Source organism: Strix aluco, chromosome 28 (genome assembly GCF_031877795.1).
Source record: "Strix aluco isolate bStrAlu1 chromosome 28, bStrAlu1.hap1, whole genome shotgun sequence".
Classification (NCBI taxonomy): domain Eukaryota; kingdom Metazoa; phylum Chordata; class Aves; order Strigiformes; family Strigidae; genus Strix; species Strix aluco.
In genome coordinates, this window is record NC_133958.1 from 6353573 (window position 1) to 6379404 (window position 25832).

At 66.1% G+C, this 25832-nt stretch overlaps 2 protein-coding genes across 3 annotated transcripts; one reads left to right on the forward strand and one right to left on the reverse strand.

The window, feature by feature from the left end:
* Positions 1-118: 118 nt before the first annotated feature.
* ADGRA2 (adhesion G protein-coupled receptor A2) lies at positions 119-21584 on the forward strand. 2 transcript variants are annotated; one of them, XM_074808144.1, is made up of 19 exons: positions 119-430; positions 8053-8124; positions 11541-11612; positions 11698-11769; positions 12042-12113; positions 12216-12379; positions 12456-12669; positions 13050-13214; positions 13738-13939; positions 14032-14181; positions 14315-14476; positions 15062-15277; positions 15349-15550; positions 15791-15999; positions 16121-16248; positions 17502-17625; positions 17767-17912; positions 18108-18197; positions 18450-21584. In XM_074808144.1, exons 1-19 carry the CDS (start codon positions 183-185, stop codon positions 19663-19665), a joined length of 3924 nt encoding a protein of 1307 aa, XP_074664245.1. In that variant the 5' UTR covers positions 119-182; the 3' UTR covers positions 19666-21584. The 2 variants fall into 2 exon arrangements, with proteins under 2 accessions (XP_074664245.1, XP_074664246.1); XM_074808145.1 differs by having other exon boundaries at positions 15062-15271.
* A 437-nt stretch (positions 21585-22021) lies between these two features.
* BRF2 (BRF2 general transcription factor IIIB subunit) lies at positions 22022-25046 on the reverse strand. The gene is made up of 4 exons (XM_074808146.1): positions 24842-25046; positions 24239-24298; positions 23597-23918; positions 22022-22953 (listed from the first exon to the last, which is right to left on the reverse strand). Exons 1-4 carry the CDS (start codon positions 24993-24995, stop codon positions 22260-22262), a joined length of 1230 nt encoding a protein of 409 aa, XP_074664247.1. The 5' UTR covers positions 24996-25046; the 3' UTR covers positions 22022-22259.
* Between the last annotated feature and the right edge of the window lie 786 nt (positions 25047-25832).

Consider the following 25832-nt stretch of genomic DNA (forward strand, 5'->3'; position numbering starts at 1 on the left):
CCCCGGCGGGGCCGGGGCCGGGGCGGGCCGGGGCGGGGCGGGGGAGGCGCCAGGGCCGGCGGAGCGCGGCGAGCGGGGGAGGCGGCGCCGCCGGAGCCGCCCCGGGGAGCGGGGCGGCGGCGGGCGCGGAGCCGGAGCCGGAGCCGGAGCCCGGAGGAGCCCGTCGCCCCGGGGCCGGGGCCATGCGGCGGGCGGCGGCGCCGGTGCCGCTGCTGGTGTTACTGGTGTTACTGGTGCCGCTGGTGCCGGCGCGGAGCGGCGGGGGGGCGGCGCGGAGCTGCCCCGCGCAGAGTCTGGGCTGCAAGTGCTCGGCCGAACGGCCCAAGGCGCCCGGCGGCCCCGCCGCGCCCCGCCGGAGGGTGGTCTGCAGCGGCGGGGGGCTCCCGGCCCCCCCCGAGCCGCGCCTGCTGCCCGACGGCACCGCCACGCTGTGAGTACCGCGCCCCGGCATCGCCCCCCCGGCCCCGGCATCGCCCCCGGCCCCGGGCATCACCCCCTGACATCGCTCCCCTGGTCCCGGGCATCGCCCCCGCGCCCCGGCATCGCCCCCCCGGCCCCGGACATCGCTCCCGGGTCCCGGGCGTCCACCCCGGCCCTGGGCATCCCCCCCCCGGCATCACCCCCCGGCCCTGGGCATCCCCCCTCCCAGCCCCCAGCATCTGCTGCGCCTTGAGAGGGACTGGAGCCCACGCGTGGGGGGCGGCCCCGGGGAAGTGGGGGGGGGCCCTGGAGCAGTGCACAGCGGGGAGACCCCCGCATCCCGCCCCCGCCGGTGGAGCCACCCGGGGCCGCGTTCCCACGGGCGGGCAGGTGCTGGCAGGGACAAGGGGGACGGGGGACAAAGTCCCGCGGTGTGGGGGAGCGCGGCGCAGACCGTTACTTTCCTCGCTTATTTTTCTCCCTGGATAAGCGGCTCCACACCCACAAAAGCGTTGCTGGGCTCTGCGTGACCCTCAAACTCGCAGCGAAGCGGGGGGGTGTTGGAATAACGGGCAGGGCCCCGCTCTGCCCGCGGGTCGCGGTGTGGACGTGAGCTGGAAATCCAGGAAACGGGCTCCCGCTCCCGCTTCCCTCCGCAGCCTTCGCTGTCTGAGCGCGGGGGGAGGAGGGTTTTGTTTGAGAGTGGCTGTTCTCGCTGGAAATATTGGCTGGAAAGAGCTCAGGAGCAGTAAGTGGGGTTTGGGTTTGTGCAAAGGGTCTACAGCTGCCTCTTGCTTCCTAAAAGTCTCCTCGGGCCCTCGGTGCCGGGGGGGGTCGGGGTTTCGGCCGGCGCTGGCAGCCGTTGCGCCCGCTCGCTGCAGCAGCGGATTGCAGGGTTTATTTATAACTCCAGAAGAAACGTTTGAATTAAAATCTGGTTCTGGAGGGCAGGGCCGGCAGCGCCGTTGCTGGAGGGAACGTCTCCCGGAGCGTCGTCCCACGAGGGTGGCCATGCCTGCCTGCCCCCGCCAGCGTGCCCGCGGCCTCGCCGCTCCCCTTCTGCTCCTCGGGGGGTTCTGTGGGTCGCTGTGGAGGTTGGGGCTGGGCGGGGGGCTGCGGCGCTCCTGGTCCCGTCCGCTCTCGCGTGCTTGAACCCACTTGGTCGCGTTGCCGCTCACGCGCCGGAGTCGCTGCTATTTCCGAGCATCTCTTGGTTCCGCACGTGCTCGCTGCGAAGGGGCTTCGTTTTGGGGTGGCAGCGGCTGCAAACGGGGTGGCTGCGTGGGACACCCAACCGGCGGCACCGTCCCGCACGTGGAGCGCGGCCGTGGAACACGCCTGCGCCGCGCGGCTGCCACGAGCAGGGTCGGAAGTGCGACGGTCGTAATAAAAGCGTAAATCACCCCGGAGCGACAGCACCGATGTGTGTCCCGGGCTGCCCTGGCAGGGGGACGCTGGGAGGCTGCAGGGCAGGTGAGGCTCGGGCGGGCTTTGCTCTTCGTTTCTCTCCTCCTACAGCCCTTTCTTATACGTCAGCCCCTCGGTGATACCCGCAGGGATGTTTGAGTCCTTTGTCAGTTTGTGTTAGGGAAAAGGATCCGGTTAGCTGCCTGCCCTGGCGCTCTCTGCAGCGTGAGCGAGTGTAACCGCGATGTTGAGCCCGAGTGGAGCCCCGCTGCAGCCCTGCGCCGGCGGTGCGGCCAAGGCGGGCCGTGCCCGGCGGGACAGGGGGGTTTGGAGCCCCCGTGCCGGGGCCGGCTCCCTCGGAGGGGCCGGGATGGCCGTGCCGAAGCATTAGGGCATTACACGATCCCACTAAAACGCGACATGAAACCTACAGGCGTAGGCAGAAACCTACAAATATGCGGTGACCCTGGGCTCTGCTCTCGCGCAGTAAACATGATTTATTCTAAACCCTTTCCAGATGGAACAATCAAAACCAGAGGCTCCAGCTTCGGGAGCGTCTCCTCGAGCTGCTGGGGTGCGAGCAGGGAGCGGAGGCGGCAGCGGGGCCTGGGCACATGGCAAGGGCTGCACGTGCCTCGGGGGACACCCCGCTGGGGACAGGCAAATTTTGAGCCCCACGGGTGAGCCGGCTCGGGGCAGGGCTCCTGCCTGTGTCCCCAGGGATGCTTCGGTCCCACTTGTGTCCCCAGGGATGCTCCAGTCCCGCCTGCGCCCCAGGGATGCTCCGCGTCGGCGCTGCCCCAGTCGCAGGCAACGCGTGGTGTGTTTTGTGCAGGAGAACGCTCAAAAGCGGAGCCCGGTTCCAGCCGTCGTCCGGCCTGGCCTGGAAGCAGCCGCGCGTTAGTGCTAACGAGCTGCGCGCGGGACGAGGGCTCCCGGCGCGGGAGCGCTGCTGTCCCGGCCGCCCGGGTGATGGCTGGGGGTGTGCGGGCACTCGGCACATCCCTCACCCTGGCTCTCATTTGGCTTTTTCCCACACTCTCCATTTACTTCTTTATTTATCTTTAATTATTAGGCCTGCACTGAGGAATCCAAGGCTGCCTCCGTGGCAGCTGCTGCTTATTTACCCCCCGCGCCTGCGAAACGCTCGCTGGCATCGCAGCCTGAGGACGGGCAGAGCAGGGGACGAGGGCTGACGGGTGCCCACGGTGGGTGCTGGGCTCGGCCGTGGTGTCCCAGGGAACGTGGCAGTTCCTCACGGGGAACCGTCCGCTGAGCAGAGCTGCGGTTCCTCTCCTCTCCCCTCGGCCCCTCGCAGGATCGCTGCTCCGCAGCCCAGGCAGTGCCCGCAGATGTGGAGCTGCAGAAATTAACTCCATGTGGGGAGGCCGCGGTGGCGGGGAGCAGAGCCGGCGTGGCCGGGGGTGCTGGGGACCGGTGGCCTTGATCCGGGGTTCCAGTGCCGGAGCCCCTTGAGCTGCAGGATGGCAGCGGGGCAGAGACTTGTGGCACTTGGGTTCTTGCCTAAATACCCCCGGCTGTCCCGGCCGTGTCCCGCCGGCCTTCGGTCCCACCTGAGGAACTCGTGCCAGGACCAGTGCAGGCAGAAGCGCTGCCTTCACCACGGAGCAGGCGCAGGGAGCTGGTGTGGCGTCCAGCGAGCGGGATGATGCTCCCGGGGCTGCGATATCCCCGTGCACCCCCGGCAGGCGTTACAAGGCTCTCTGACAGCCGCCCTCTTTTATACCTGGAGGTTAGTTCTTGCCCCCATCGTGGGGAGGAAGGAGGGATGCCAGCCCTAACAGATTGGCTTGTCCCCCCTTTTTGACTCGTAGCCCTGCAGACCGATGCGGCCTGGGGCACAGGGCATCCCCCAGCCCCTCCGTCATGGTCCGGCCTCCCAGGACTGCGGTGTCCCTGTGGTTCAGGGCTGGGGGATTTGGCACCTCTCGGGGCGTCCCTCCGGCATGGCTGCGAGGTGCCGGGGCTCTGCAGACGCGTATTAACAAGGCTTTAATTCCCTCCCCCTCCAGCTGACCCCCGTGCTAATCGCCTAATGGAAAAAGCACTGTATCCCTAACGAGACCCAGATAGCCGCGCCGGCCGCAGCCGGCCCCGCTGTCACACAGGCAGGAGCCCAAACCTCTTCCAGATGTGGAATCCCAGCACAGGCCTCATTTATGTGCACAGCTTGATTGCACTGAAATTACAGATTGTCTGCAGGGAATAGAGGGCTTTGACTTATGACCAATTTCCAGTTCTACTTGAACTCCCCTCTCCGAGGCCGGTTTATCCTGGGCCCTGCAGATGGTTTCTTTCTCAAACCTTTTTTCAGCTTTTTATTTGTTATTTATTGGGCTGCAGGTCCAGCAGGTTTGGTGTTTCGAGGGGCTGTGGGTCGCGTCGGAGCATCCCAGCCCTGATGCCCCGCGTCGGCTCGGGAGGTTTCACCTCCTCTCCGGGGCTTATTTTTCCTGTGCTAACAAAAGCCGAGGGTTGGAACAATAATTTTCACCATCCAAAATAGCCCGGTGTGACGTGAAACTGGAGGCAACGCCCCAGGCACGTCGCGGGGAGGGGAAGAGCCCCCGAGCGCCCAAACAAAGCGGGGAGGGGGCAGCTCCCACCAGGTCTGGGGGGTCTCCGGCCCCACTGGGCTGGGAGCTGCGGGGTCCCCCCTGGGCCGCTGCCGGAGCCCTTCCCAGTGCTGGAGCCCTCGGCACCTCTTGCCAGCCCCGGGGCCCCTTTTTTCTCTTCTAAAATCCCTCTGCAAACCAGCGAGCTCTGCTCGGGGCGCAGCCTGCGCCGTATCTGCTGCGAGCATATGCTTTGAATTAAGGCACTTGGAGAGCAAAGCGTAGCCGGCCTCCCCGCCCCCACCGCGGCCCCCCCTTATTAACCTCCGTGCCGCTGCCTGCGCCTTTCCCCTGCCTGCGCCTTTCCCCTGCCTGCCCGGGCTGGGGAGCCACCGTCTCCCCGCGTCCTTTTTTGGTTGGGTCCAGAGGAAGTTTATTGTTTCAGCAGCCCAGTTTCTGGAGCCGTTATTTATCCAAGTGGATTCCAGCGTGCTTGAAAAAACAATCTTGTTTTTTTCGCTTTTGGCTCTTCTTTTTGAGATTGGAAAAAAAAAAAAAAAGGAGAAGAAGAAGAAGGGATCTCTCTATCTCCCCGCCTGCAGCCTCGAGGGCTCCAAGCCCTGAGAGCCTCGGCGCGGGCGGGTCGGAGCGAGGATGCCGAACCCCTTCCAAGGCTGAACCCCCCAGGATGGGAGGATGCTCCCCGGGGGTTCCTTCCCGCCGCCCCCATCCCCATCACGCATCCCCCCCGTCGTTTCCGTTTGACTCGACGCTCCAGTCCTTAATCCCCGCATTGTCCGGAGAGACTTTTCCAGCCATCGCTCAATTAGCCGATTATTGTGGCAGCGGCGGGGCTGTCCCGGGAGCTGCCTGCCCCCCCACGCCCCACGATGCCGGAGGGTCTCGGGGTGGGATGAAGGCGCCGATTCAGATGGGGGGACGCTGGAGCGGCGCGAGGACGTCGAGAGCTGGGGGCATGCATGGAGTCCCCGGGCCTTTTCCCAGGCGCGTGGCTGCTGGGCTGGGTTTTGGGGTACCACCTCTCGGCCAGCGCTGCCGAGGATGAGGAGCCCCGGGCTGGGCTGAGTGCCAAGGGCTGGGTTCCCGGGGCGCGGTCCCGCTGCCCCGGGGCGGCTTGGGGGCTGCTCACCCGTGGCCCCCGTGTGCTGGGTCGGGGTGACCTCACGGGCACACTTATTCCATCGTATTTTGGGGTTTCTCAGCTCATCTCCTGTGAGGGGACAGTGCCGGGACCCGCACTCGGCTCTGCCGCCTGCGGACGCGCGGGAACGGAAAGTCCTGTGGAGCCTGATGAGAACTTCCTGGAAAAAAAGAAAAAAACAGAAAACATTTTGGAACGGAGTATCCATAAAACTAGAGAAAACAAAATAAAACCGCGTCTGAGGATGTGAGTTGTAACAGGGGAACGCGACCCAGCTGGCTTCTACAGGATGGGGAAAAGAAGAGCCAGGATTGATAAAAGTTTTGTCAGGAAGAAAACTTTCAGTCAAATCGCTGCTGTCAGTGCAATTTTTGTGTGCCAAACCCTCATTTTGGTCAAGGAACTCTTCCTTAAGGAAGGGCAGACCAGGTGGCGAGCAGCAGGGCGCTGCATGGACGGGCAGTGCCCGCGGCTCAGGGGTCCCCGACAGCCCATCCTGGGGAGCCAGTGGCGCCGGGGGTGGCTTCACCCTTGGCCCAAGTGCCCCGCGGGGAGGATGTCCCGTGGGTGCAGATCCCAGGGGAGGCCGATCCCGCCGGAGTGGTGCCTTTTAAGGCGGGGAGATCTGTTTTGATGGCGGAGGCACGGGCGGTCCCGGGGGTCCATGAACAAAGCAAGCGTCGCTGGGGCCGAGGCTGAGCCCTGGGGGCTGCGTTCCCAGTTGGGCTCAGCTCTGGGAGGCTCTGGTGTGGCTGGGTCTGGCTTGCTCCCGGTGCCCGGCTCCTCCCTGCCCAAAGGCTCCACATATCCTTGGCTGGGGACCCCCCTGCACCCCCAGGGCACGGGAGCAAACACAGGAGGTGTGAGACCAGAGTCTGGTTTCTGCGTTCGCAGCTCATGCAGCCCCCAGGGCTGTTCCAGGGGGGGTCCCTCACGCATCCCAGCTCGGCCCCCCCCAGCCGGGGGTTTCTGCTTGCCCTCGCTTTAGCAGGGAGCGCCCCAGGTCCTCCCCTGTGCACGCAGCCTGCGGAGGCTTTGCTGGGTTGTGAAATCCGCTGCCGATGGAATGAAAACCTTCTGGAGCTGTTGGGGCCTTGAGTAACAGCCCCCACCGTCGACGTGACGGGGAGTCAAGGCGCCCCGTGGGGCTGGGAGCATCCCTGCCGCCCCCCGCTCCGGGCAGGACCCCGGGGCTGCGCGTGGTGCTCGCTGCGGGTGAGCCAGGCCCCGCCAAAGCAGGGTCTCCGCAGGGAGGAAAGGGCCAGACGTGGCCCCGGCCGCGGCAGCTCCGGCCGCCACGTGTGGAAGCAATTTGCAGGCTGGCGAGGCCGCCGCCGCTTCCGCTCCCCACCGCCAGCCGGGTCGCAGGGCCCCGCGGACGCGGCCGGGCCCGGTGGTGGCTCCTCATTAGCACAGGATGCAGCACAAAGTGGGGGGCTGCCCCCCAACCCTTCCCTCCACATCGCTCCGGGGGTTTGGCAGCCCCCCGAGCCGGGTCCCGGTCCCGTCCGCTCCTCGGGCAGCCCCGGTGTGGGACCCCGGCCAGGGAGAGCCGAGCGCGGTTGGCGGCGGCGGCCGCAGGGTGGGTGTTTGGGGGAGCCGGGACTCTGCCGCACACAGCCGCCATTCAGCTGGGCCGCAGAGCCCCCCCGTGTGTAAACAGCCCCAGCGCCGGCCCTCAATGAGCCTTTTTTTCCCCTGGCCGGGGCTCCAGGGTGCCCTCCCGGCCCCAGCTGGCGGCTGCCCCCGCTCTGCTTTTGGGTGACGTTTGTCGGCGGGAGCGTTGCCGGTGCCCCCGCGGCCACCCTGGAGCTCCAGGGAAGTACCTCTGGTCCCTGAGAGCCAGCTCCCGTCCCCAGGCCAGGGTCTGGCTCTGCTAATTGCCACTGAGGAGCTTTAATGAGCTCCCGGCTGAGTTGTCGGGTGCTTGTGCCCTCCCCCCTCTCCTGTCACCCCGCAAGGGCCCCCGTGGCAGAGCTGTTTATTTTGGAATAAAATCTCAGTGCTCCAAGGCTCCCGCGACAGCCACACTGCCGTGACCAGAGTGGGTCAGGTCGGTGGGGGGCAAGAGCTGGGGGTGCCATGGGGTCCCCTCCTGGCTGCAGGTCCCTGAGGTGCCCTCTCGGGGCAGGCGCTGGGGTGGGGACCTCGTTGCCTGCACGTGCAGCTCCTTGCACCCAGGCCCAGCAGCGATGCCCCAGGAGCCAGCACGGCCCTGACACCTCCAGCCCGGTGCTGCTATGCACATGGGCCACGGCGCGGCATCCCGGCACGGCCGTTGCGTCCCATGTCTCCACCCGACCGTGCAAACCTGTCCTTGGGACTTCACCATTGCCGCCACCATCCCGGCGGCACAACCGCAGCTGCTGCTTCTCGCAGTGGGGTCTGGCCATCCCCGCTCCCTCCCCAGCCTCGCGGGTCACCGGGGCATGGCTGGGGCTCCCCGGCAGGTCGAGTAACGGGGCTGCCCCTCTGCTCTTCCCACAGGCTGCTGAGTAACAACAAGATCACGGTGCTGGAGAACGGCTCCTTCTTCGGGCTGCGGGCGCTGGAGAAGCTGTGAGTGCCCGGCGGGCGGCTGGGGGGTCGGGGCGGGCAGCAGCAGGCAGCGGGGTGCAGGCAGGGCTTCTGCGGGGCAGGTGCCGGCAGCACCCCACAGGTCCTGCTCCCGACGTCGCTCCCGGGTGCTGCGGCGGGGCCGGCACCAGGGCGCAGGGTTTGCCACTGGCACCCACGGGCATCCCAGGGACCCCGGGAGCTGCGCTGGGGCGGGAGGCACCGGGGGGGGCCGCGCTCCGTGGGGGCTGGTATGAAAAGCAACATTGTCCCCCCGAACAAAGTCAACTTTCTTATCTCTCCATGAAAGGCATCTCTATGGAGGGAGCTGTAATAAGGGGAGATTTATGGCCCCCAGATGGGTTTGATCCGTAGGTATGCAGGAGCGGGGACCGGCGCACTGAGGGCGTTTTGTTCCCCGCCGCGGCCCCGCGAGGGTCTCGCACATTCCTGCGCTGAGCGGGGCCGGGTGGGCTCCCGCCGCCGGCCGCTCACCCGGTGTGACGGTGGCCTCGGCCCTGGGCATTCCCCGCGGCACTGGGGCCCGGGCTGGGCGGTGGGGGTCCCCTGCCCTCGGGCGGTGGGTCCCTGCCCCGGCATTTTCTCTCAGGGCATCGCTCTGGGTGCAGACGGGCGGCGGCCAGGGGCAGCGGGGAGGTGAGGGCAGCGGAGAGTGCAGGCAGGGGCAGGCAGCACGCCCGGGGCTTGCGCACCCACCGCTTCAGCCGCGCTTGGCCAGCGGCGGGTCTGGGGAGGGTCACAGCCCCACGACAGCAGCCGGGGGGCTCAGGGGGTCTTCCCATGGGCAGCGGGACCCACACTGCCTGCCTTTCGTTAGCCTGAACAAGGAAGCGTTTATTAACGTGTATCTGTCCGAGTTACAGGCCGTGCACCTGCCCTGACCCGCAGCAGAGCCTGGTGGTGCCCACTGGGGGCTGTACTGGTGGGCACGGGGCTGTACTGGTGGGCACGGGGCTGCACCGCGGGCATGGCTTCAGGTGTGGGGTCACCTCCTCCACCTCCCCCTGCTCCTGGCACCGAGCGCTCATTAACGGGAGGGATTAACGTGCGCGCGGGCAGGGAGCAGCCGGGGCCACCGCGGGCGCTGCGCTTGCCGGGAAGGGCCGTGGCAGAGCTGGGGGGGCCAACACCCTGGGGGGACTGCGGCTCTGCAGCCCCCGGGGTGTCCGGGGACCCCCTAAAAGTCTCCGTGCTCTGGGAGAGCAGCCGCCCGCGTCACCTCCCGCTCACCTCTGCAGCGCCAAGGCCCCACGCGGGTCGGAGCGGGAGCGCCGGCGGGTTTTGGGGGGGGCCGCGGGCAGTGCGCCCCCGTCCCGGGCCGGCATCGCGCCGCGCCGCGCCTGATCGCTCTCGACAGGAGCCGTAATTGTTTTCATCGGGTCGGTTCGGGGCCGCGGCGCAGACGTGCCCCGTGGAGGGACAGCGCTGGCGCGGCGGGGATGCGGCGGGGGCTCCGGGGGCCCCTCGCTTCTCGTCCTGGGGCTCCCGCCCACCCTGGGTGCCCACCGTGGGGGCTTTGGGGTCCCAGCGTGACGGGGGGAACCCCCGTTCCCAGGGTCCCAGCGGTGTGCAGGGTCCCCCCACGGACCACCGCCCCTCTCCGGCCTTGCAGCTTGGCATCTCCGGTGATTTGTAGCGGCGTAATGAGATTAATGAGTCTGAGCGGGGCCGGTATGCGGCCGGGGGGGCCGCGCTCATTAGCGCAGCCCCGCTTGGGAACGTCCTGCCCTGCGCCGGGGCCAGCGCTTCCCCCCGGGGGGGGGCTGCGGGCAGCGAGGGGGCTCGGGGTGTGTCGAGGCCCGGGCGGTGGCCGTGCAGGGTCCCCGTGGTGTCAGGGGGGTCCCCGCGCACACGTGGCACCACGTCGCCGACGGCTCTCGTGCCTGCGGCGCGTCACCCCGCCGGGGCAGGGGGAGGAGGGGGCTCAGGACCGGCGGAAACGCGAAGGCAAACAGCCGCAGTGCGGGGAGAGGAGCCTTATCGGAAATCAGCAGCAGCCCCGGGCCCCCGGCCAGCGGGGAGGATGTGCCTGAGCGAGGAAGGCTCCCCGCCGGGCCCTGCGCCGGGCTGGCCGCGAGCCCCCGGGGCCCCACGCAGCGCCTGGGGGGGTCCCACCCGGGGCCGATGGTCCCCTGCAGCCCCCAACCCCTGGACCGGAGCCCGGGGTGCTGAGTTTTGGACGCTGCGTCCCCGACCGCTGCGGGCCCTGCTGGTGGTGGGTGCTGGGAGGGGGGTCCGGGGGTCCCTGGGGACCTGCGGCTGGTCCCCGGCGGGGAGCGGGGCTGGCACGGGTGGTGCCCCTTGGTGCGTATGGGCGGGTGTTTGCGGGACGGGTGTTTGCGGGACGGGTGTTTTTGGGGCGGGTGTTGGTGCAGCGGGTGTTGGCGGTGCAGGTGAGCGGAGCTGTTCCTTCAGCACCAGCACTCACCTGGCCCCTCTGCCTGCACCCCTGCCTGTACTCCTGCCCGCACTCCTGCCCGCACAGCCGGCTGTCGGAGCTGGCAGGCGTGGGCAGAGCTGTCGTGTCGGCCGAGCGAGGCGGGGGTGATGCCGGCCGGGGAGGCCTCACAGCCACCATTTCCCTTCCGTGGGTTTGCACCCCAGGGCTGTGCACCCCCACGCCCCGCCCGGCCCGTTTGGGGTTCCCTGGGGACCCCAGCGGGGTGATTTTTCCTCTGGAGACAAAACACCTCTGTGTGTTCATGGCAGCGGCCCCTCGTGTCTCGCTGGTGGGACCCCCGTGCCCGCCTGCACCCCCGGCTCTGCCCCAAGGCTTTGCCCCACTGCCCCCTCCCAGGAGCTGGCTCATGGCCCTGGCGTGTCCCCAGGGCCCTGCACGGAGCAGCGGGTGACCCCGGCACCCTGGTGACCACTATAAATAACCGCGGCGCTGCCATATGGATCCCATTTCCTCTCCCGGCCAGCGCCGGTGCTCGGCAGGAGCCACCTCGGGGGTCCCCGGGGCTGTGGACGGAGCAGCCGATGCCACCAGCCGACACCCCGCGCCGGCGCACGCCCGGCGACCCTCCGATTAGATACGTGCCTCCAGTCGGGCTGATCACCCAAACGAGCTTCCTGAGGGCCGCAAAGCCCTTTCGGCGCTGGCGATTGCGGCGTGCTCTTACCCCACCCGCGGGAGATAACGCGCTGGGACGGGGCATCCCCCCCCCGACAGCGGTGGGGAGCCTCTCGCCTCCCCTGCGCCCTTTGGAGAGCTAACGAGAGGGAAATGGGACGGAAAGCTGCTAATGAGGCTCTTGCAGGGGGTTCTGCAGCGCTTGGGGCCGCTGAGGAACCTGTGCCTGGGAGATGGGGGCTGGCAGGGGATCGGGGTGCGCTCGTGCCCCCGCCCCACTGTGTCGATGGGGCTCCTGAGGTCTGTGTCTGTCTCCCCGCAGGGACCTGAAGAACAACCTGATCAGCACGGTCCAGCCGGGCGCTTTCCTCGGCCTCCCCGAGCTGAAGCGTCTGTAAGTGCCAGCGCAGCCCCCCCAGGAGCCCCCCGGGGCCAGCGGGGCCCCCCCAGCCCTGACGGCCCCTCCACTTGCCTCGCAGGGACCTCTCCAACAACCGCATCGGCTGCCTGAGCGCCAGCGTCTTCCAGGGGCTCCCCAACCTCCTCAGGCTGTAAGCATCACCCTGGGGACCCCCCGGCCAGCCCTGGCTCCTGGCTCCCAAGCGGGAGGAGCCCCCGGCGGGGGCTGTCCCATGCCCTGGGGCACCGCTGGCAGTTTTGCAGCCCCCGGGGCTGTCCCTGTGCTGTGGCCCAAGGCTGGTCCCTACCCTTTGCCTGCGGCCGGCGCGGGGGCTCGTGCCCTGTGCCCACTCTCACCACGGGGTGCGCGGGGCCTGGGAGGTCTCCGGTCCCCTCCACGTCACCCTTCCCTCCTGTCCCGCAGGAACATGTCTGGCAACATTTTCTCCAGCCTCCCACCCGGCGTCTTTGACGAGCTCCCCTCCCTGAAAGTCGTGTGAGTTTGTGCCCCGGGATTTTGGCACCCGGGGGGGGCCCTGCCAGAGGGTCCCGGGGCTGGCAGCATGCCCCAGGCGCCCCGTGACGCCGTCCCTTGCAGGGACTTTGCCACCGAGTACCTGACGTGCGACTGCAACCTGCGCTGGGTGCTGCCCTGGGCCCGCAACCGCTCGGCGCAGATCTCGGAGCGGACGGCGTGCGTCTACCCCCGGCACCTCCAGGCCTTCCCCCTGCGCAGCGCGCGGGACGGGCAGCTCCGCTGCGGTGAGCCGGGGCCGGGGCGGGGGCGGCGGCGGCGGGCGGGGGCGCGAGCTCACCCCGCCGGCTGTGTCCCCCGCAGCGGGCGCCCCGGAGCTGCACACCCACCACCTCATCCCGTCGCTGCGCCAGGTGGTTTTCCAGGGCGACCGGCTGCCCTTCCAGTGCACCGCCACTTACCTGGACAACAGCACCCAGATCCGGTGGTTCCACAACCGCGAGCCCGTGGAGGAGGACGAGCGGACGGGCGTCATCGTGGAGGAGAGCCTCATCCATGACTGCACCTTCATCACCAGGTCAGGGAGGGGGGACGGGGATGGGAACGGTGGTGGAGGTGGAGATGGAGGTGGGGATGGGGATGGGGATAAGATGGGGACAGGGATGGAGATGGGGACAGTGACAGAGGTGGGGATGGGGGCAGTGATGGAGACAAGATGGGGACAGTGATGGAGGTGGGATGGGGACAGGGGTGGAGATAAGATGGGGACGGGGATGGGGACAGACACTTGTGGCCGCAGGGCCTGCTGTTTTGTGGGTACCAAGTGCCGTGGGTGGGATGCCAAGTGCCTCCTCTGCTTCGTGGTGTGTCCCCCCACATCCCCAAGCTCGGGGGACCGCTGCCACGCATTCGCCGTGGGGCAGACCCGCCGTGCCAGCCCGTCCCCTCTGCCCGCAGCGAGCTCATCCTCTCCAACATCCACGTCTCCGCCAACGGCGAGTGGGAATGCGCCGTCTCCACCTCCCAGGGCAACGTGAGCAAGAAGGTGGAGATCGTGGTGCTGGAGACCTCCGCATCCTACTGCCCTGCCGAGCGCGTCACCAACAACCGCGGGGACTTCAGGTGGGCACTGGCGGCGGGGCGGGTGGGGGACGCCCGTGCGCGTGCCACGTACGGCGCGAGCGGTGTGTGCCGGGGCGGGGGGCTCACCGCAGGTGACCGGGCGTCTGGTAGCGATTAGCGGCTGCGGGGAGCGCCAGCGCCTTTGAAGGGCTTCCCGTGCCGGCGGCGCAGCCCGGCTCCAGCGGCGGAGGTGTTGGAATTTCTCTGGCACGAGACGAAAGGCTCCGGGCGCCCGCCGTAACCCCGGCGGGGCTGTTACGGAATATAAATTACTGGGACAGTCAATGTGGCTTAAATTAGCGTTGCCCCCCGCCCGCTGCTTCCCTCAGCGCTGTGCGAGCGGGATACAGGATGGGGTGGGGGGCAGCTTTCTGGGGAGCATCACCCTCACACACACACCCCCCCAGCACCAAGGGCTTGCTGGGGGGATTTGGGGGCCGTGGCATGGCGCTGGGCGGGGGGAGCGGGCTGGGGGGGTGCCAGCGGTGGGTGCCCCGCGGTCACCCGATGTCTGTGCCCGCAGGTGGCCCCGCACCCTGGCCGGCATCACGGCCTACCAGCCCTGCCTGCAGTACCCCTTCGCCGCGGGGCCGGCCGGCAGCGGCTCGGCGGCAGAGAAGCAGGCGTGGCGGCGCTGCGACCGCGCCGGGCGCTGGGAGGAGGGCGACTACTCCCACTGCCTCTACACCAACGACATCACCCGCGTCCTCTACACCTTCGTGTTGGTGAGCCAGGGAGCGGGGGGGGGGGCTCGGCCATGCCGGGGGGCTGGCGCAGCCGGTGACCGTCACCCCACCATGGCCGTGCCGCTCTGCAGATGCCCATCAACGCCTCCAACGCCCTGACCCTGGCTCACCAGCTCCGCGTCTACACGGCTGAGGCAGCCAACTTCTCGGACATGGTGGATGTCCTCTACGTGGCCCAGATGATAGAGAAGTTTATCGGCTACGTGGACCAGATCAAGCAGGTAACGAGCACCGCTCTGGCCCCCTGCTCCCCCCAGCCCCGCCAGGTGTATTTGGGGTGGAAAAGCATGAATTGGGGTGTTTGCTACTGGGGATGGCAGTAGCTCTTTGCGGAGCCGCTTGCTGCCCTCGCAGCTGACGGACGTGATCGTGGAGATGGCCAGCAACATCATGCTGGTGGACGACCACATCCTGTGGATGTCGCAGAAGGAGGAGAAGGCTTGCACCAGCATCGTCCGCTCCCTCGAGAAGATCGCTGCCCACACGCTCGGCAGCAACTCCCAGCACATGGCGGTGGTGAGTGGGGGACAAGGGGGGGCTGCCTGGAGATGGGAGGGGGCTGAAGGGGGAGGAGGAGGTGGCTGGGCTGCTGGTGGGGGGTCTCTGCCTGTGCTGAGGGTCTCTCTGGCCATGATGGGGGTCTCTGCTCATGCTGGGGCGTCTCTGGCCATGCCTTGGGTGTCTCTTCCTGTGCTGGGGGTCTCTGGCCATGCTGGGCTTCTCTGGGGCCATGCCGGGGGGGTCACTGCCCGTGCTGGGGGGTCCCTGGCTACGCTGGGAGTTCTCTGGTCATGCCAGGAGGTCTCTGGCCATGCTGGAAGTCTCTGCTCCTGCTGGGGGCGGTCACTGCACCTGCTGGGAGGTCTGTGGCCATGCTGAGGGGGTCTTTGGCCATGCTGGGGCAGGGGGTCTCCGACCATACTGGGGGTCTCTGGCCATGCCAAGGGAGTCTTTGGCCATGCTGGGGGGGGGTCTCTGACCATGCTGGGGGTCTCTGCCTGTACTGGGGGGTCTCTGGCCATGCCAAGGGTTACAGCCCATGCTGGGGGGTCTCTGGCTGTGCCAGGGCTGAGGGCCGCCCCGCGGCGCTGTGCCTGGCAGAACTCACGCAACATCGCCTTCGAGGCGTACGTGGTGAAGCCCGAGAGCTACGTGGGGCTGAGCTGCGTGGCTTTCCAGCGGCGGGAGGGGGGTCCGGCCGGGCGTCCCCCCCCGGCCGAGCGGGGGGCCGAGCCTCTGCCCGACCAGCAGCTGAGGCTGCGCTGCACCACGGGACGCCCCAACGTCTCCCTGACCAGCTTCCACATCAAGGTACGGGTAAGCCGGGGGAGTGGAGGGGACGGGGGGGGGGGGTGACCCCCTGCTCACCAGTGACCGTGCGCCCGCAGAACAGCATCGCCCTGGCCTCCATCCAGCTGCCACCCAGCCTCTTCGCCAGCCCTGCCCCGGCCACGCCGCTGGCCGACTGCAAGCTCCAGCTCCTGGTCTTCCGCAATGGCAAGCTCTTCTGCAGCACGGGCAACTCCTCCCGCCTGGCCGACGATGGCAAGCGCCGCAGTGTGGCCACCCCAGTCATCTACGCCGGGACCTGTAAGGGCTGCTGTTGGCAGGGGGCTTGGAGGGCCCTACGTGGGGCTTTTCTTGGGGGATGGAGCTCCATGGGGCTCCTTGGGGTGTGCCCGGGGGCTCCTGCCATCCCTGGAGTCCTCGTGGGGAGGTGGCAATGTGCCTGTGGGGTGCAGTGGGGGGTCCCCCATGGCCAGCCCCCTTTGGGGGTGCAGGCTGAGGGGTGTCACTTGTCTTCCTGACCAGGTTTCTCTGTTGTTCCAGACGGCTGCGGGGTGGGAAACTTGTCGGAGCCGGTCGCTGTGTCGCTGCGGCACCCCGGGGAGGGTGCGGACCCCGTGGCCGCGTACTGGAACTTCGAGGTGCTGGGGGGCATGGGGGGATGGAGCGCCGAGGGCTGCCAGCTGGCCGCCCGCGAGCCCAACGTCACCTCCCTGCACTGCCGACACCTCAGCAACGTGGCTGTGCTCATGGTAGGTGGGGGGCGAGCAATGGGGCTGGGAGCCTTGCCCAGGGAGGGCGCGGAGCCTGGGGGCTGCCGAGGGGCGGTGGGGTGGGACGGGTGGCTCTGACGGGCTGTGCCGCGCCACGCAGGAGCTGAGCGGTTTCCCCAGCGAGGCGCGAGGCGCGGCGGAGGTGCTGCACCCGGCCATGTACACCTGCACGGCCGTGCTGCTGCTCTGCCTCTTCACCACCATCATCACCTACATCGTCAACCACGGGTGAGCGAGCGTCTCGGCGCCGGCCTGGGTTGTGGCAGCGGCCGAAGGGGCCCGGGGAACCGTCTGCGGGGATGACCAGCCAGGGGATGGACCTTCAGGGGATGATGGGCTTCAGGGGGTGATTCTTCAGGAGATGGGCTTTCAGGGGGTGGGCTTTCAGGAGATGGCCCTCCAGGAATGTGTTGCCCCGCAAGCGGCATGGCCACAGGAGCCCGTCTCGGGGCGATGGCTGGGTGTGTCCTGCCTTTATGGCAGTGGGGACCTTGGGCTGGTCGGCTGAGTCTTGTCCCACAGAGGGGGAGGCGAGTGGGACTTTGAGGGTGGGTGTGAAGACCCCCCGAGACCTTGTTGGGTCAGAAGGGGTGAACAGTTGGGGCTCTGGCCCCAGGCAGCGCAGCCCCAGGCGCAGCAGGAGCCCCCCACTGCCCCACTCCCCCCCATCAGGATGCAGAGGGGCTCAGGGCAACAGTCACTGCATGAGCCAGCGTGAGAGCACCCAGCAGGCCACTGACCTACCACAAGCTGCCTCCTGTGTAGCAAAAAGAACAAAACTAATTATATCTAACAGTTAACAAGTACTTAACGAGATGCACGTAAGGCCAAACCATTCCTCTTAACTATAAGTGAAACACTAACAAAGCCAAGCAACATTATTAGCCCACGTCTATTTTCTACTTCTCAGAAATAACCCAATAATAAGTATTATATCGAACACTTAACAAGCACTTAAGGAGTTGCACATAAGGCCAAACCATTCCCCTTACTGTAAGTGAAACAAACACTAACAAAATGTCCAGCAACACTCTCAGTCCATCTCTAACTACCACCCAGTTGGAAGAACCCAGCAATAATTTTTATATCTAACACCGAACAAGCAATGATTTAGATAAATGTAAGGCCAAGCCTGTGGCTCTGACACCACCAGCGCTGCCAGCCCACAGCCAGCGACGGAAACGTGGTGCTGCCCAGCCAACCCCGACCAGCCCAGAGCCGGGGTCCCTTCCCTCCAGCCCGGCTCCTGCCGCCCCCTTCTCCGCGTCCCCGGGCGGGTCCCTGCTGGCCGCCCCGTGATGGGACACGCTGCCAGCAGCTACGCGAAATCCTTGCCCACACGCACGCCCGTACGTGCACGGCTGCTTTACCAGCCGCGCTCCCTCGCCTGGCCAGGGACGGGCTGGCTGTGTCGGAGCATCCCCCGGAGGCAGGATTTGTGCCGGGCAGGAGCTGACGGGCGCCCGTTGTGCCTCTTCCAGCACCATTCTCATCCCGCGGAAGGGCTGGCACATGCTGCTTAACCTCTGCTTCCACATCGCCATGACAGCCGCCGTCTTCGCGGGAGGCATCACCCTCACCGGCTACCTGATCGTCTGCCAGGCGGTGGGTACGGGGGCCGGGGGGGCTGGCCGCTGCCCGGGGCCACTCTGCCATCCGCGAGGATCCACCCGGCGGGACGGCGACCGGCGGGGACGCAGCCGTGTCCGCGGCATCCCCCTTCCCAACCGCTGCTCTCGCCCACAGGTCGGCATCATCCTGCACTACTCCTCGCTCTCCACCCTGCTGTGGATGGCGGTCAAAGCCAGGGTGCTCTACAAGGAGCTGACCTGGAAGGCGCCGCGGCAGCCAGATGGGGACGCGTCTCAGCCGGCCCCCAGACCCATGCTACGGTACCGACACCCCCTCCCCTTGCCCTGGCCCTGCGGGGGAGCGGGGACCCGCGGGTGCTTCCCCGGCCCCATGTCCAGAGGCTGGGGCAGGGCTCGCTCTGCCACACAAGGCCGTGCTGCCCGCAGCTGTGCCGTGTGCTTCCGAGGGCTCGCTCCGGGTGTGCGGTGACACCGTGTCCCCCCCACCCCGTGCAGGTTCTACCTGATCGCCGGCGGGATCCCCCTCATCATCTGCGGGATCACGGCAGCCGTCAACATCCACAACTACCATGACAACAACCCCTAGTAAGTGTCCCTGCCTGACCGTGCCTCCCTCCCCAAACGGGCGGCCTCTCTCCACCGGGGCAGGGCAACTGGTAGCACCAGGAATCCGGGCAAGCTTGGGGAAAGGCCGGTGAGATTTTTTTCCCCAAGAGCAATCCATAGGGAAAACCAGCAGCCAGCATGCCTCCGCGGAGCCCGAGCAGCGCAGTACACGTGACTGCCGGCTGTGCAGGCACCCAGGTTGCTCATCAAAGCCCCTTCCTTCCCGTGCAGCTGCTGGCTGGTGTGGCGGCCCAGCCTGGGAGCTTTTTACGTCCCTGTGGCTTTCATCTTGCTCGTCACCTGGATTTACTTCCTCTGCGCCGGGCTGAGCCTCCAGTGCCGACCGTCACGCCGGAAAGACGTCCCCGAGCCGCCAGAGCCACCACCGCCGCGGCTGGGGGGTGCTGGCGACCTCCTGACAGACTCGGGGTCCATCTCGGTCACGCTGAACTCGGGGCCGCCCTGCCCCGAGGCCGATGGTGTCCACTCGCTGCAGGTGCAGTTCTGGGCGCTGGTGACCACCCACGCCTTGTACGTCGCCCTGTGGACATTTGGCGCCATGGCTGTGTCCCAGCGCTGGTACCTGAACATCGTCTTCAGCTGCCTCTACGGCATCACCGCCGTGGTGCTGGGACTCTTCATCTTCACCCACCACTGCCTCCGGCGCCGGGATGTCCTCAACTCCTGGTTCTCCTGCTGCCCTTCCTACAGGAACGCGCTGCCCATGCAGGCGTACGTCCACCCCGGGCTGGTGCCGGAGGACGGCTCGCAGGTCTTCATCGGCTGCGACCCGGAGGCGGCTCACTCCGGCGCCTCCTCCTCCTCCTCGCCCAGCAGTGCCGGCTCAGCCGGGGGCCGCTGCAAGCTCACCAACCTGCAGGTAGCCCAGAGCCAGGCGGACACTCGCCCGGCCGCTTGCCCGGAGCCGGACCCCGGTGACAGCAAGCCCGGCGGTGCCGGCAGACACGCCAGCAACCTCCACGGCCGCAGGAACCACCGGGGCAGAACTAAGCAGTGCCGGGATGGGAAGCACCACCGCTTGAAAATGCTGCGGGGCCCCTCCTCGGAGCATCCCTCCAGCGAGAGCGGGAGCCTCCACAACAGCCACTCCGAGAGCTACCACAGCGGCAGGAACAGCCCCGTCAGCAGCGGCCGCGCGGCGCCACGGGCCCCCCACGACGGGGAGACGGTGCCCAGCCACTCGGAAGGCAGCGACGGCGGCCGGCGGGCGCCCGATTTCGCCGAGGCTCGCCGGAGGAGCGCCAGCAGGGACAACCTGCGGCAAGCCGGCGCCGCCGAGAAGGAGGCGAAGCGCCGGTCCTACCCGCTCAACGTGGCCAGCCACAACGGCGGCCTCAAGGGCAGCAAGTACGACATCAACCTGGCCAGCGCCGACAGCGTGGCCGGGATGAAGACCGGCCTCTGGAAGAGCGAAACCACCGTGTAAGGGTGGGGAAGGACCGGACGGCCGCAGCGCCGCCGCATTTTCCTCTGGGAGCCGCGGCCGGAGCCGCTCGGGGCGTCTGCGAGGAGGCGGCGCTGCGGGAATCGCCACGTGCACTAGTGGGGACGGGCGGCACGGCCGGGGGCTCCGGCTCAGCCCGGGCGGGGGGCGAGGCCGGGCCCACCCGTCCCCCCCCCGAGGAGGCTCAAAGCTTCCCGTAGCGGCGCCGGGGTCTCGAGGTGAAAGGCAATCCTTGCTCTTCAGCAGCCTGAATTGCAACCTTACTTTAATCGCTCCTGCATGTCACTTCAGACTGATCCTAAATGCTATTTTATAATATACAGAGGAAACAAATGTCTATTTTTCAAAGCTATATTATTGAATGTATATATGTATAGACAGATCAGTAAGTGATGCGAGTGCCTCGTTACCGACCAGTGTTCCCTGGCCCTGGCCCGCCGGTGCCGTGACTGCAATAGTCCCGCCGAGAGGACCACACCAAGTGCCCTTCACGTACAGGCACCTCAGCGCCGACGCCTGTGCGACCCCCCAGGCTGCTTCGGAGCGAGTCAGAGAGCAGCTTCTCCGTCTGAAAAGTTTTTACATGCAAAAGTTTTTATCCGCGTGCGTTAAGACGCCGGCGTTTAGCCCTGTGGGTTACGCGGCTGCCAAAGAAAAAGCCATATTGCAAAGCAAGCACAAGGTGAGAGGAGCCTCAGCGCCGAGGCGAGGCGCTTGTCTGCACTGCTGCAGTGCCAGACGCTAAAATCGCGGCCAGAAAAGGCTCCCAAGCCCTCGGAGGCACAAGCTACGCCACGGGGTGGCTGGCGGAGCCGTGCCGCTGCCGCAGCTGAGACCGACCCTCTCCACCAAAGCACCAAAGAGCCAAAGCCGCGGGCAGAGACCCGGCACAGGGCCTCGTCCTTAACCAGGGCCGCGCGCTCAGAAAATACTTGGGTTTGCTCGTGGGAAGGCAGAGAAACGCCCCCGGCTACCGGCCTCGTGCTCGTGTAAGACGAGAGGAAAGCGCCGGGGAGCTGGGGCCATCCCTGAGAAAACGGGAGAATGATGCCAATTCATTAGGGACCTTCCTCGGGCAGTTCCCATGATGCATCCAAAGGGCTGGAACTTGGATAAGCACTTATTTTTTCCCCATTTAAAAACAAGTCCCCCCTTTTTTTTCTAGCATCTAAGCCCCACTGCAGGCAGCAGCAGGCTCTGGGAGGTCTCCTAGGCCGTGAGGAGGTTGGTTACCCCACAGCCAGGGGCTGTATTTCACCCCACATCTGGCGGTGAGCCCGCCTGACGCCGACCCCAGCCCTAAGAGTGATGCAGAGCCTGGTGCCTCCTCTGCCCTTCAGCCTCCCCCCCGCCCCAGTTTTCTCCTGCGTGCAAATGAGTTTAATTAGTTAGCTACCTCCCGAGGGGCCACGAGGGCCAGGCAGGGGCCGGCGGGGACGGGGAGCCACAAGGCCGTGGAGGAAAAAGCACTTCGTGGTGGATTTCTCTCTCCTCCTGCAACCCCACCCCACCCTGCTGCTCCCCGCCTGCCTCCCCCTCTCTGCCCAACCACCGGCTCCAACCACCTTTCGCTGCACCCGGTATTTAATACAATTTAAATCCTTATCGCCGACACCGCAGCCTACACGGTCGTGCTGATGCTGAGTTGTTATATATGCTTGCTGCACTGTGACAGTATTATAGAAAAAGCTTTGTATTATTAATTACACTTTTTTTTTGTCTGTTTACATTACAAGCAAATGACATATCAACAGAGAGCTTCTTGCAATATACGTGGGGGAGGGAGGGGAAAGTATGCCAAAGAAATGTCTTTAAAGGGGTCTTTTTGCATTTTTATATAAATAGAATGTTTCTAGCAGATATGTTTTGTTTAATATATTAAAGATTTGCCAATCTGCCAAGATCTACTGGTATTTCTTGCAGACTTTGTGCTCAAATACAACAGGTGGCCAGGCAGGGAGCGGGCAGTGTTTATGGAGCAGCAGCACTGCGCGCACGCACAGCCCGACGCCGCGCTGGCACCACAGATTTCCAGCACTTTCACCTCCCTTATTTAACCAAGGACGGGGTCGTTCTGTCCCAGCCACTTCAGGTGCCTCCTTGACCCTCACAAACCCATTTTGCCAAAGGAGGCGAAGCACAAGAAGGTGAGACCTGGAAAAGCCGCAGCAGCGCTACGGAAAAGCAGCGTCAGTGAAGGTGCTGGAGACCTTCCCCCGGGCCTCACCCCGCTGTAAGGCCTCACCCGACTCGGCCCCAACGCCGCCCCGCAGGGCTGGGACGCACCAAAACACCTTTTAGCAGAGGCTGCAAAGAGAGAGAACCCCGAAACCCGCCCTGGCACCTGCGCTCCTGTTTATTTCTAACAGAAATGTAACACAGCCCAAAGCAGTCACTCCAGACAAAGCCCTGTTTTGGTCCAGAACACGAAAGAGGACAGAGCCCGCTCCCTCCCCACAACCCCGCTCCCTTGTCCGACTGTCCCTGCGGCGTGCGACGGCTCTGTCAGCATCAGGTTTCACACTTTTGGTCCCGCAGTCCCTGCGGCCTCAGGCCCACGCTGGGGACGACCATCCTCACAGCCAGGCCTGGGCCTTCCTGAAGGCCCGGATCTCCTCCGGGCCCCGCAGGTACTGCTCGATCTCGCTGTCGGAGATGGGCTCCTCGCCGGTGACGGCAGAGTCCGAAGCGCTCGGGGCTGCCGTGCGCAGCCTCTTCCTCGGATTGATAAGGCAGGGTGGCAGCAAGGGCCGGCGTTTCCCTCCCGAGGGACAGCCCTCCCCCTGTGCTGCCCCTCCTGCCGCCCCGGGAGAGCCAGGGGAGGCCTCACCCGGGGCTGCGGCACGCTGCTCCTCCTCATCCTCCGGGCAGAAGGCGTTTTTCAGCAGGAAAATTCGGTGTTGCAGCAGGTCCCCGATGTGCTTGACCACCGTTTTCTTGTCCATGTTAAACACCCTCAGCCAGGCGAGCTGGGAGGCCATTCTCAGGAGGATCTCGAGAAGCTCCTTCAGCCTCAGGTGCGCCGGCGGCGGCAGGTCGACCCCCGCCAGCTTGCAGAACCGCGCCAAGGTGCAGGCGAGGCGGGCGGCGGGCTGCAGCGACTGCCACGACAGGAACGCCGCGGCCGTGACGATGGGAATAGGGTGCCGGCCGGTCACCAGCCACGTCTCGCTGGCCAGCTCCACGATCTGCATCGTTCGGGCAACCACCTTCTCCTTGTTCTCCACAAACGGGGCAGGGACGTCGGCCGTGTGCTGGAACAGCCGAAAACTGAAAGAGCATAGAGTCCGTCGTCAGCAGCGGGGCACGGGGACGCCTCGGCTGGCAGCGCCTCAGCAACCCAGCTCGGCGTGGGAGCAGGGCTGTAAGGTCCTTAGGACAAACACCCCCCCACCCTGCGAAGGGCCCGCGCTCCAAATGGAGGAGAAAGGGGCAGGAAGAGAAGAATCACAGCCCAGACTGCAGGAGGCACAAAAGGCACCACAGCCAGTAAAATCAGTGGGCTGTTCTGCCCAGTCCACCAGCAAACACCAGCCCTGCTGACATCCCCCTCTGGGCGGCTCTGCTGCGCTACGATCGCTGGCTGGAGCGAGAACTCGATGGAATTTGTCTTTCTAGGGACAACAGAGCGCACTCCCACATCGTGAATTGTAGATGCTGCTGCGCCAGCACTGCCAGCCAGCCCAAGAGGCGCCCAGGAGATATGTCCCCCTCAGCACACGGGGCTGCAAATACTTTTCCAGATGATCTGGTTTTGCCTTAGAGCACTCGGCAACAACACGCCCATGTAGCAGCACAGGTCACCCTGTCTGCACTTGTGGACTTCTGCCCTGGCCACAGCTGTGTTTCAGAAGCTTTTCCACCCTCTGGTGTCAAACACAGACTCTGAAACGGCTGAAAGGGGCCCCGTTACCTGTTCAGGTGGGTCTTCACCAGATCCGCCAGGCTCAGGGCCGGCACAGAGAGCCCGAGCTCTTTCTGAAGGCTCAGGTAGACGCTGGCAAACAGCTCCTGCTTCGCGTAAAGGAGGGAGCAGATCGTCCCCATCGTCAGGGGCCAGTTGTGCTGTCGACAAGTCACGAAGACGCAGCAGCCCCCCAGGAGCTCCTTCTTCTCCAGACTGACCAGGTGGAAGGAGGGGTGCTGCAGAGCTCTCTGGACGTACGACACCGCCGTCTCCTCAAACACCGTCGGGAGCTGGAGGACTTTACAGAGATCCTGGACCCGCCTGATCCCTGTGAGAAGACACTGGTCTTAAAGATCAGCTCCAGCAGTTTCTGATACACTCCCCTCCTTGATATTACGGCACAGCCAGCATTCACCCAGCCCCAGGCACAGGCAGAACAGCCCAGTGTGAAAATATCTCCCGAGTCCCTTAGTGCGGCGGTTTGCTGAAGGCAGGCACTGGCTGGACGCAGAACCAACTGCCACCTTCATGCTTTACTGCCAGCTCTGAAGGCTTTTACTGTTTTAGAGAGCATTAGAAACACATTCAACAAACTAGAGCAGCAAGAGAGAATCGGTGTGTGAAGGAAAGCGAATGGCACGCTCTTACCTCGCTGCAGGCAGCGGCTCAGCTGCTCTTTCTGGCCAGTGCTCTGGGAATAGGCCACCTCTGAAAAACAGGGAGTGTTAGGCCAGACAGTCTCGCAGTCACCCTGGGGGACGGTGCCAGGTAGATTCTGGGCGAGCAGATGCCCATTATCAGAACCGACAGGTCTTTGAGGCCACTAAACTAGAGCTGGCAGCACAGGTTAAGCGCTGGTGAGGAGCAGGATCCCTTCAAGACATCCCAGAACCAGCAAGTGGCCTCGGGGCTACTCCACAACGCTTTTAAGAGACTTGAATGGCACAGAGCAGCTCACCGCCGGTTCCAAGCCTCAAACCTGGCAGAGAAGCGCTGGGTTTTCGCTTCGGGAGGGAGCGGGGAAGCGGCTGCTCTGACCAGGGCCCGGTGTGGGAGGACACAACCCCCGGGCCGACTAAAATGGCCGCGTGGGGAGCGCTTGGTTGCTCAGACCGACTCGGAACGGTCAAAACAAGCTTTTCACCGGCAGTTTTGCCCCAGGCCGACTGCAAACGCTGCCGGGACGCTCTCCCCGCCGTGCCGGTGACCCCGGCGGGGGAAGAACCGCGGGGACGGCGGGCGCGGCCGCACCTCGGAGATGCTCCTCCTCGGCGTAGGTGGTGGTGAGGAGCCCCTCGGCGAGGACGCAGCCGCAGGCGGCGCAGACCAGCTGCTGCTGCGCGTAGTGCGAGTCCTCCACCAGCGCCGCGGAGCCGCAGCCGGGGCAGCTGCCCCGCGCCGCCATCCCGGGGGGAACGGCCGAGGGCAGCGGAGCGCTGAGGGGACGGACGCGGGGGCGGGGCGGGGCGCTGAGGCGGGGACACCCGGCGCCGCCCACCAATAGCGGCGCCCCCCCGCGGTCCGTCCCGCCGCCCGCCCGGCCGAGGCCCCGCCCCCGCCCGCCGCGTTCCGGGCGCCGCGAGTTCCGCCCGGGCGGACCCGCCGTCCCCGGGCAGCCGCGGAGGGGCCGCGGAGGGGCGGAGCGGAGCCGCGCTCCTCGCTCGGGGGGCAGCGCCGAGCTGTGAAAACCGGCCCTCGGGGGACTCAGCCGCAGCTCGTGGGCCCCGGCCGCGCCGGAGCTCTCAGGGCCCAGCCCCATCGCGGCCCCCGTGTGCCGGAGGGCGGTGGGCGGCCCCCCCCGCCCCTCAGGAGGAGGAGGAGGAGGGCGAGGACGGCACTCGGGGCTCCCGCGGCGCGGGCAGGTTTGGGGCTAAATGGCCCCGAGACAGCGGGAGGCCGATTTCCACTTTTCATCCCCTGCCCACAATTTCAGAGCCATCACCATTAGGGCTGGGACCGGGGTCACTGAACTGGCTCCTGGCCGAGAACCTTTCACACATTTTTTTTTTTTTTTTTTTTGCTTCACAGAAACTCTCGATTCTCGTGATGCGGATGAGCTCGTCCATCAGGTTTCCCCACCCCGCGAGGTGTTTACCGTGAACTTCCTGCACAGGCAGCTCGCTGGGATGGAACCAGCCCAAAAATACCTTGAGGATGAGGAGTTTTGGGCAGCAGAGCTGGTCACGAGGAGGGGATGAGGCCCTTTCGAAACCGCTCTTTCAGGAAAAAAACAATGTGATCA